General features: G+C 48.9%; 1 protein-coding gene across 1 annotated transcript; it reads right to left on the bottom strand.

Moving 5' to 3' along the window:
* Positions 1 to 4,588: 4,588 nt before the first annotated feature.
* Positions 4,589 to 9,193, bottom strand: Gpr50 (G protein-coupled receptor 50). The gene is made up of 2 exons (XM_047535099.1): positions 9,007 to 9,193; positions 4,589 to 6,198 (listed from the first exon to the last, which is right to left on the bottom strand). Exons 1-2 carry the CDS (start codon positions 9,191 to 9,193, stop codon positions 4,589 to 4,591), a joined length of 1,797 nt encoding a protein of 598 aa, XP_047391055.1.
* Between the last annotated feature and the right edge of the window lie 2,219 nt (positions 9,194 to 11,412).

Raw genomic sequence — 11,412 nt, 5'->3', positions numbered from 1 at the left:
AGAAAAGAATGTTCACTGCAGCATTGTTGTGATTACAAAATACCAGAAACAACCTAAATGCCCATACACAGGAGAGTGGTTAAGTAAAGTATGCAACACTGGCCCAATGTAGTCATGTGCAGCTATTATAAATAATAATGGAGATCTCTGTGAGCTGATGTGGAGTGATTTCCATGATATACTACACAGGTGAAAAAATCAAAGTGTGCCAGGGGTGCAATTAAGATGGCAAAGTGAGAAATTCCAAAAATCATGCTTCTTCAAAAAGGCAATTAAAATACTGAAAAAAATCGATGAAAATAACTTTTCAGAACTCTGAAAATTAGCCTAAGGCTTACAAAAACCCAAGCAGAGTTTATTCAAGAAAAGTCACTAAATCCTGGTGAGAACAGTGACATTGGTGGTATTGTATCTTGCCCTAGTTCCTTGGCCCTCCCATAGCTCCAGAGTTGCCTTGAAAACCAACAGCCTCACAATTACAGTAGTTGTGAACATCAGTAGCACACCAGCCACCAGAGGGGGTGTAATAGGTCTGGAGGTACCCAAAATCCCCATCCTCAAGAAATAGAGCCATTTGAATAACCTGACAACTTGCTGAAAGTGTCAGGGATCTCCTTTATTTGAGCTGCCTCAGAGCTTGCTCTGTGTTAATAGGCTTATCCCCAACGTGTTTATCAAAAAAGGCATTGGTAATTGTTTAACAATGGAACTGCCCAAGGCTACATTACCAGTAGGTATTAAGGAGGCTGATCATAAACTTTAAAGGAAAATCTAGAGAAGGAGATGACCCTAGAGGACGTTAAAAACTTCCAACTTGTTCTAGGGAATCTAGAAGACCACATGCATGCATAAGGCTCTGTGCATGGCCATGGTTGTGTATATATTCAGGAAAGGTCCAAGAAGAACACAGTCAGAGGACAAACATCACCTCAATTCAAAGCTTACTCTAAAACTACAGTTGTGGGCTGGGGTTGTGACTCAGTGTTAGAGCATTTGCTTGGCATGTGTGAGGCACTGGGCTTGATTCTTAGCACAGCATATAAATAAATAAAATAAAGGTCCATCAACAACTAAAAAAAATTTTTTTTTTAAAAACTAGTCTCCAGGTGCTGTAGCACATGCCTGTAATCCCAGTGTCTCGAGAGGCTGAGGCAGGAGGACTGCAAGTTCAAAGCCAACCTCAGCAACTTAATGAGGCCCTGTTTCAAAATAAAATATAAATAAAAAGGACTGTGGATATGGCTCAGTGACGAAGTGCCCCTGGGTTCTATCCCCAGTACCAATAAATAAATAGCTACAGTCATCAAGATACTGTGGAATTGATGAATTATAAACAAATAAGCTATATTAATGAAGAGGATAGAGAACCCCAGAACAATCCCACACAAATATAGTAGCTCATATTTAACAAATGAGCAAATGTAAATCAGAGATAAATGGTCATACACCAACATGAAAAAGCCCACCCCCCAAAAAAACCTCACAAGAATCTATATGCAGAACTTATACCTTCCTCAGAAATCCCATAGGTATAATCAAATATACTATAGAGATAAATGCAAACTACAAGATGATAAAACTCCTAATAGGAGAACTATGAAGTACCTTAAACCTGAATGCAGAGAAACAGCTTCTTGCCTCAGTCACTCCAAGTGGGTGCGGTAAAGCAGATATGTGTTTTTGAGGCTTCTTGACTTTGAGGTGTGGAGATAAATGGGGTAAGGGAGGGAAGGGCAGAGGAAAGCATTTCTGAGTGGTATATTAACTGAGAAGGCTGCCTGCCCTGCTGCTTGTTCCTGTGGGGGTGATTATGGGTGGAGGTGTAGTGGGAGGTGGCCAGGTTTGGTGAATGCAGTTTTGGGGAGATGAACAGAAGTAGGTGAAGCAACTGTTTTGATGAGACTGTGACTCTGGGTGTGAGCAGTGTTGCCATGGAGGGGGACAAAGTTGTAATCAAGGCCACATAGTTTTGCACAACTGTGCCATCTCCTTTCAGAACTCTGCACCCCTTCAGCCCCTGCAATATGGTAGTTTAGAGCATTAGGGCATAGCACCCTTGGTTTGGACACTGACAATCTCTCCCAGAGCAGCTCCTTGAGTGGAGGCGAAGAGGAAGAACATGGAAAAAGGGGAGCGGTACCAATTTGTAAGTACATGAGTAAGCATTCTTTTCAGCTACCCAGAAATGCATAACGGGAATTTTGTTTGGGGTGAGGGGCAGTCAGCCTGAGATCCAGCAGTCACACTAGTAGGACTCGGACTGCTGAAACTTGGTCACTGAAAGGTAGGATGGCTGGGCACAGTGATATGTATCTGTAATCCCAGCCTGACAGTCTGAGGCAGGAGGATAGCAAGGTCAAGGCCAGCCTGAACAACTTAGTGAGACTCTGTCTCAAAATAAAAAATAAAAGGGACTAGGCCTGTTGCTCAGTGGTGGAGCACCCCTGTGTTCAATCTATAGTATCACACAAAAAAAGGAAAGTTAAGATGACCTCAGTCTGTACTGACAGTAGAGCAAAGCTTGGCTAGAACAACTGCATATGTAGAACTCTGGGTGTCTATGTCTATGGGCATATGTTATGTGGGCATATCTTCTTTAAATCATGATGTCCTACTATATATTATCTTGAATCCACTTTGATTTGTACCGAGGAGTTTGAGCATTTTCTTATCATCAGCTTCTTTTGACACTGTTTCTGAGATCAGGGCCCTTGTGCAGTGGCTGGGGTCTTGCCACCCACCTCCCACTAGGCCTCTGTCATTCCTGTGTCTCCTCCCATTATCTTGTGGGCTCTCTTTCTCAGCACCCGCCGTCTCTGGGGTCATGACTTTATTGGGGCCTACTTTCCCTTCTTCCACAGGGGTAAAGAGGAACTTTAGGAAGCAGGAAAGATAGGTCCACAAGCCCAAGAGCAGGCATCTCAGTGCATCCAGTGTCAGAGCACTAGTGAGTATACCATCCCCAATAAGCCCTCCATCCATCCCCCACCCGTCTCTAGTTTGCTAATTGAGATATAAGGTGAGAGTGCCGGACACTGGCTGTGGGACACAGCAAGTTTGTGCAGGGTTGTAACTTGCACCCCAGTCTTCTGATTTGCCAAGGCTTTTCCACCACTCTCCAGTCTGGAACCCTCCCCACGAGTAACTCTGGTAGTATCAAGAAACCACACATTAAAGCCACAAAATCACTTTTATTTAGTTGCTACCACAAATACAGAATAGAATTAAGGCAGTAATACATTCCCACTTATCCTTACAAGCTTTTATACAGTAAACTTTGCTTAAAGTGTCCGTTTAAATCAACAGTTGAAGTTTTATTAAACAGTTTGTTTCTTTGTTTGAATTTTAAAGGAAAATCAATCCCTGGGTTGTCAAATGTGCTGATTCAAAATGACTACAACTTCACACTTTGCATCAGCTGAACCTCAGCCAGTTGTGCTGGGACCGACTGGTTTTGGCATCTCTTCCTCCTCATCCCCATCCCCAGCTAGGAGAATCAGAGGGACAAGGCTTTGGAGAAACACTCATTTTTAACCACAACAGCATACTCCACTCACTTCTGGCTACCAGTTATGACTTCAAATTCCCCTTTGAATGAAAAAGAAAAATGTAAAAACTGATTGTGTAAAAACATCAGCCTGTTTTAAAAAATCTCCAAGGTAAAATGCAGTTATGAATTACAATAATAAAAACATGAATATAGTTGATCCTAGCAACCACAAGTTTGGACTTTAGGAGAAAAGATTAGTTATGGATGTATTTGTTTCTGTGGAAATAAATGAAAGAAAATCCTGGCAAACACTAAAAAGGTAAATAACTAAAAATGGTAAAAACACCCATCATTTCCCTCCATGTTTGACTATAAAAATCAGCATTGATGTTTGAATTTTCACAAAATACAAATGATTTGGTGTGACTATATATTTCCTTTTACCACTTGATCTCATAGGCATAAAAATTTATTTTGATAAGACCTTATCTAATTGTAATCTTCAGATATGGATCATTTTATGTCACTGAAATTTGGAAAAGAAACTTTCAAGTGCTTGCACTTTATTGTAACTTTTTCTGACTGCCATTAAAAGTACAACAAAGAGTTAAAAGTATAAAGCTGTGCAGTCACAGTCACTTTATAGAAGTCATCACCAAGACACACCTTTACCATTGCGCATGCACTCCTCCCCCACCCCTGGGGAATGGGAGAAGAAAGCGAGAACAAGGCAGAGGAAATGAGGAATGGGGAGAAAGGGGAAGGGAGTCGGGAAAATCAAAGTCTAATGTTTCAGGGATCACTGAGGGCCGAAGGTCAACTGCAGAAGGAAAGGGAGGCTTGGAAAAACAGATGTTAGGCTCAAGGGAAATTTGATCTCTAGAATAGCAAGCACACACATACACACACACTCACACACACTTTTTTAGAGTACATGATATCAAGGAGGAGTATGCCTGAAAGGTGGATGTAGCTTATGCCATGTCTGTGGGTCAGTGTGTCTCTGTGTATAGATGTAGTAAATGTATCTCACTTTGGATCGCATATGCAGAACATACTGGAAAGTGGACCACTGCTTGGCCACCCACAAGAGCACTTTTACACAGCCATCTCATCAGAATCATCCTCAACATCAATAACTACAACCTCCTGGTAATCATTGGTGGCAGGAGTGCCTACAGCAGGGTCAGGAAGGTCAGCAGCAGGCTCAAGGGACACGGTGGGAAGACTGGAAGCAAACTCAGGGAGGTCAGTGACATCAGACTCGAGGTGGCTAGTAGCGATGGTCTCAGGGCAGTGGGAGGCAGACAGCTCAGGGTGGCCTGCAGCAGTGGGCTCAGGATGGCTGGTGGTGGCAGGCTCAAGGTAGTCGGCAGCGGTGGACTCAGGGTGGCTGGGAGCAGGCTTGACATGGTCAGTGGTGGATTCAGGGTGGCTAGTAGCAGGGCTGAAGGCAGACTTGGTGTGGCTGCCAGCAGAGACATGGTAACCAATGGCAGACTTGGAAGCAGGCTTGAAATGAACAGAGTCACCCTTGAAATGGACAGAGGCAGGCTTGAAATAGACAGAGTCAGCCTTGAAGTGGACAGAGGCAGGCTTAGGGTAGACAGTGGCAGACTTGGGGTGGCCAGAAGCAGACTTGGAATGGCCAGAGGCAGCCTTGGAATGACCAGAAACAGATTTGTGGTGGCTAGAGGCAGATTTGCGGTAGGCAGAGGCAGACCTGGAACGGGACTTGGGGTGACCAGAGGCACGATCAGGGTGGCCGGCTGCAGCATCACCAGGCAGTGGAACATTCCGGACATTCAGCGGGGTTCCCTCCACAGCAGGACAGGCACGGGCACGATCTTGCTCACGGGCTTGGTCACGAGCACGGGCACGGGCACGGGCCAGGGCACGGGCCTCCCTCGTCTCACGAATATCATTGATGATGCCAGAGAGGAACAGGATAGGGTGCCGCATAGCATGGAAGATGGTCCAGTATTCTCGTCGGAAATTCTCATTGAGGAGCCCATAGATGACAGCGTTGAGGCAGCTGTTGAAGTAGGCTATGAAGTAGGCTGCAAGATAAAGCCAGTTGGGGATCTTGCCTGCCATCTCCTTTGGACTGACAGCCACCAACACAGTGAGCACGTTGATAGGGCACCAGCACACTGCAAAAAGGAGGAAGATCACAAACATGGTTAGAAAATTGCGAACCTCAGCAAGCTGGTTGTCAGGATTCTGCCCAGCAGGGTCACGGGCTGCCAGCACTTTGGTCCAGATTCTGATGTAGCAGAAACCAACTATGAGGAGAGGGAGGACGAAGTGGATGCAGACGATGGTCACGGCGAAGACAGGGTTGTTCAGATAGTTGAAGATGCAGGTGTACGTGCGAGGATCATACTCGATGGTGCCAATGTACATGTTGGGCAGGACAGCCAGGACGGTCATGATCCAGGTGACAACCAGGTAGATGCAGGTATTGCGCACACTGAAGATCCTTTCATACTGGAGGCTGTGGCAGATGTAGCAGTAACGGTTAATAGCGATGGCCACGATGTTGAAGATGGAACCGACCACACTCAGCCCTGTGACGAACCCGACCATCTGGCACTGGAGCTGGCTCAGATCCCAGCCCCCAATGGACATGGCATGCAGCATCAGAGGGTAGGGGTAGATGGCCACCAGCATGTCAGCCACAGAGAGACTGACCACAAAGATGTTGCCTGGAAAAAAAAATGGTGGGGGGAGAAAAGGGGAGAAGACAAAGAATAAATGGTTAAAATGTGGAAATCTATATATTTAAGGTGGAGGGAAAAGTCAACTGTACTGGTGACAATTTAGAATTCTAGAATTTTTTTAAAAAGAAATGCAGTCGTGTTTTTATCGTCATTTTACAAGCAGGTCTCAGGTGATTCAGATATACATCTAGGTTCTGGAGACCTGTCTTTGCCCACCTTTTTTCCTTTCAGTGTCACCTCTGCTCTGGGAAAGAAGCGAACAAAAGACAGAAAGAGTGAGTACAAAAGCATTGTGAGGAGCAGTCACGATGAGGCCATTTTAGAGAAAAACAAAATGTAAACTTTTTCCACACTGGAGAAAGCAGGAGGAGAGAAGGAGGTAGACGGAGTTGTCCTTAGGAAACAGCTAGGGTGGGGCAAGGAGAATGCAGGAGTGTCAGGAAGCCCCCATCCGAATAATAATAATAATATTATTAATAATAATAACAATAATAATATTAATAATAATAAATAATTAGCCCTCTCATTTTCTAGCCCTGCATTGAATATATAGTGAAATCCTATCTAAAGAGAATATTCTGATAAAGGGCATTACAGACCGTTTTCTTAAGTGTTGCTTTTGAAAAAAAATCAGACAATAATCAAAGACTGAGCCCAAATACTTACCATTTTCCAGATAACCTAAGAGTAAAACCTGAGGGAAGGGGTAACGCCCTGTAAAATTGAGTCTGAGACCAAAGAAATTGAGAGTTGTCGCAGATGGAGGAAAATCCCGTCTGCACGCAGAGCCGGGCACTAGCCCGTTCAGCAACCTGCACGGGTTCCGGGTTCCTGGCCCCTGGCACTGAGCTTTACTGGAGCCCGAGGGCTAAACAGGAACGTGAAAGAGGTCCCCCCATTCCCGTTTTGTAGGGCAGAGGTGTGATTTTTTTTTTCGGAAAACCTTTCACAAAAAGTAGAAGAGGCAAAGTGCAGGCGCCGAGCCCTTTTTCTTTGGAAACACCTTATTGCTAATTAGCATTGGTTTGGCAAAATATTGCACTTCGTCTTGGACTGGGAGAAAATAGGACTCTTTAAAAGGGCAAAGGTACGGCTCCTTCTGCCTCCATCCGCCAACACTGCCAAGATTTGGTCTCAGCTCTTTCTACGGAAAAATGTTCTTTCTAGGGTTTTCCTTCAAAATAACGAATTTGGGAAAGAAATGTGGGAAAAACAAGCAAAGCTTTAAAAAACGAAACCACAACAATCATAAAAAAGTTTATTTGAATTATAGAAGGAAAGGAAAGAGAAGGAGAAAAGGAAAGAAGAAAAGCAAAGAAAACGGGTTTTGTAAGTGGTTCTCCAGGGCTCCGTAAGTCTGCACCTCCAGACTGCACCACCGCGGTGAAGGTGAGGTCCAAGTCGCTGCCCCGCGTCTCTGGGGTACCAAGAAGTCCGACGCACCCACCAGAGTTTGAAAGAAAACTTTTAATGACTCTGTGACTAAGTTTTGAAATTTGTGCGTTTTGACCTCCTTGTCCCAGCAAAGTATTTTCCCAGACCCCAGACCCTCTTTTCCTCTGCGCCCCTCCCGCGCAAGTCTGGTAGGTCTGCCACCCCCCTCCTTAGACTACTAGGCTCCCCTCCACCAAAGCTGACTGAGACCTTGGCGGCTGAGACCCTCCCTGGACGCCACCCTCTCCCTCCCGCCGGCTGAGCACGGAGTTTGGGACCCTCGCCACTCCCCCTTCCCTCCGGAGCCTTCTCCCGCCCAACCTGAAAACGGGGCTCACTGCTTTGCGGTGTCTGCCACCCCCACCCACCACTTAAGTCCCAGCGCTCTGCATCCTCCCGCGCCACCCCCAGCATCACTCGCTGCTGCCCTGATCCCTCTGTAACCGCTGGAAGCAAGGGAAGCCCCGCTCGTCGCTCCCAGACCCCGGCGCTTTGTAGTCTGAGACCCTCGCCTTCCCGTAGAACTCTCGGAACACCCTGCCGCCGATCCTTACCCGGTTCTGCTGCCTTCTATTCCACCACCCCAGTCCCTGGCGCTGAGATCCTGAACCTCTCCACCGCCCCACTCCGCGACCCCCAGTACCCTGCTTACAAACCTCAAGGATCTCCGCTGTCGCCGCCGTCGCTGCCACCACCTGCAGCGCCAGCCCGCCGAACGCCTCTCTCCTGCCGTGCGCCCTGGGACGGGCGGACGGAGCTCGGCTCTAGCGGGCTCAGACCTCCCGGCTCGATACTCGGGTGCGGGGGGTCTGGGCTCCGTCGCCCAGGAGCCGCGCTGGAGCTCCGAGGCTGCGGTGAGCAGGGTCTCGACCCGGCATGGGCACGGCCGCAGCGTTGCGCTCCGGTCAGCGCCGCCGCGGCCGCTGCGAACTTAACTTTCTCAGGCGCAACGCCGCTGCTCCCTCCGTGTCAATTCGGCCTGAGGTGCCTCGGCGCAGCCACCCCTGTGGTGTCAGGCTCGGCTGGCTGTCCCCGGGCGGCCGCCAGGCTTTCCGCTCAGGTGCCAACTCTCTCCGTGTCACTTCCCTGACCCGACAGAGCTCAGCCGGCTTCCCGTGCACCGCGGGAACCCGGGCTTTGCTCGTCGATGTCCTAAGCTAATTTTCTTAACTCCCCCAACCTTGAGAAGCTTTAATTTCGTGGACCCCGGCACAACATCACCCACCCCACACCCAGGTTTGCTGAAAATTGGGAGTAGGGACTTTCAATGTGAGGGAGTCTCTATTCGGGGCACCCAAACACCACCCTGGGGATTGTAAGTTGCTGCACACTGGGTAGCGGGTTGGAATGATGGCTTACCAGAATTTCGGAGCTTCTTGTTCTTTGTCACCGCCAAAATGACCATGGAGTTGCCTATCAGGTCTACGACGATGGTAATAACCATCGCGCAGAACATGAAGGTGATCAGAGCCGGTGGGTAGTCGGGTTGCGGCAGCTTACAGCCAATACAGCCATAAGGTGTGGGAACCGCCAGGGTGGGTCCCATGTTGCTCATGGAGACCGCTAAGATCTCCTGGCACGCTGGAGAGCAGCTGCGGGTCCGGACTGTAAACACCGGCGCTGTCACCGGGAGCTCCGGGAAAGCGTGCCTACCTCTCTGAGGCTCAGAGAGCAAATGACAGCGTACGGCCCCTCTCCGATGAGCTTTTAAAGCCTCTAGAGGCAGCTAGCCCCACCCCTAGCCCCTCCCCCTGACCAATCAGAACTCCTTGACCACCCCCGCCTTAGTCACCACTTTTCTTGGACGAATCCACAAAGAGGTGTCATCTTGCTTCCGACTGCCTTGTATGTGCTTCCCCTCTAGCCAGCTCCCCCCTCCCAAATCCCTCAGGTACCTGCATCCTGACTAGCTCAGAATCCACCTCCCCCTCCCTAACAGCCGCTGCATAGCCGTTTCTAGCTAGTTTTTCTCCTTCCCCCCCTCACACAAACACCTGGCAAAGAGTTGTAGATTGCAGAGCAGGGTCATAGGGTCCTACTCAGGGACTAGTGACAGCCCAAGCCAGTCTGCAGCTGAAGGGGTCCTGGGGGAACTGTAGATGGCACCTTGAATCCTAGACCCTCACCACTACAGTTTCCTTAATAGGTTAATCCCACTACCAGTGCTCTTGCCAATCCAGAGCCTTTTGCACCCCGTGGGGAACAGAAGACGGGCGATGGGCGTCCCTACTCCACATAGGGAACCCTACTCTCTAGAGAGTACACGCTGGGAGCCACGTGGATCCCTTAGCTGAAACAGCGATTAAGCCGCGCAGTCGGGTGTATTGGTCTTGCGTTCTCCATGAAGAAATGTACCCTGTGCCTTACTCTGGAAGCGGGGCATGGATCTGCACCCAGACAGCGAAAGGAGGCAGTCAGTGAACAGTCAGTCCCCAGCTTTCAAGCAAACGAGAGCGGGGAACTCTTTCCTCCCAGCTGCCAGCACCCAGAGGCGGGAGTTCAAGAGCTGTTTGGGGATAAAATAAAATGGACAAGAAAGCCCTTTTCTGGGGCTGCCGCTCTTCGAAGAAACCCAAGGCAAGCGCCTCCGGCCTCCTTCCTCTCTCCAGGTGTTTGGCACTTTCCTTAGGGTGGTGCGGAGCGGTCAGGCTGCGCAAGCTGCGCTGCAGCGGTGGAAAAGGGAGCCGAGGTGCCCCGCGGAGCAGCCAAGTAGCCGCGGACAGACCAGCGTCAGCCCCCTCCAGTCAGCATTCTGCTCAGATTCTCTCCGTTGTCATCCCCTGCCGGGGAGTCTCTCATTTCCATTCCTTCCACGTCGGGCCAACCGCTATTCCGTGGATCTCCCTTCCCAGACGTCAGGGCTCTCTGCCTTGCGCCCCGTATCTTGAAGTTCACCCGACACCCAATTTCTGAATGTTCTGACAAAATAAGGGGGCGCGATCAGGACACTGGCACCCTCAACAGCCTTGGTCATAGGAGTGGATTTCTGCCAACTGCAAAAAAGTTACAGCTCGTGTCTGTAATTCCCCCAGCCCCCGAAGCCTCCCAGGAAATTTCTTCGAACACCTTGAAACTTGGTCCGTGCCAGCCCTCTCGCAGTTGGGGAGAGGGGTTGCACTGGGCGGGAGCGCCACCGTCTGGACACAGCAGCCCCCCTGCCCCGGGTAAGGAGAAGACCCACTTGGGGGAGGGAGGTGGTCAGGGGACCGGTTCATTGATCGATTTCAACATTGAGACCTTTAACCGGGGGAAAACCACTGCTGAAACCTGAAATTGCATTTTCTCGAGCTAAAAAGCTCTAAGTGGAAATGTGTTCCCTTCTTAAAGATGAAACCCCCACACCCATCCTGTGCTCTCCACCAAGAGCAGGAATCCGGTGCGAATTAAACAATCTCCCGCCGGGAGCCTTTTCATATTCTTTATCTCACTGCTCCTCCCTGGCTGCAATCCTGGCCGCGCTCTAGCACAGCTGAAATCAGCCAGGATTTCCCCGTAAACGCAGCCCAAAAATACGCTCTGTTGTCCTGTCTACACTACTGTGCACCTAGAGAAGGGACCAGCAGCCAAAAGCCAGTCCACACCATGGAGTATTCTGTAGGACCCTCATTAGGTTGTTCATACTGATTCCGCGAGGGTTTGGATTCCTTTCACTTGTGAGAAGGAACAGTTTCGAATTCAAACAAACAAAATAAAATTGAAGGGAATAAAAGGAAACAAGCATTCCACTAACTTAAGACATTTGACCACCACCACCCCCAACAAACC

The sequence above is a fragment of the Sciurus carolinensis genome, chromosome X (genome assembly GCF_902686445.1).
Source record: "Sciurus carolinensis chromosome X, mSciCar1.2, whole genome shotgun sequence".
Taxonomy (NCBI): Eukaryota; Metazoa; Chordata; class Mammalia; order Rodentia; family Sciuridae; genus Sciurus; species Sciurus carolinensis.
This window is presented reverse-complemented; position numbering and strand designations above follow the sequence as displayed.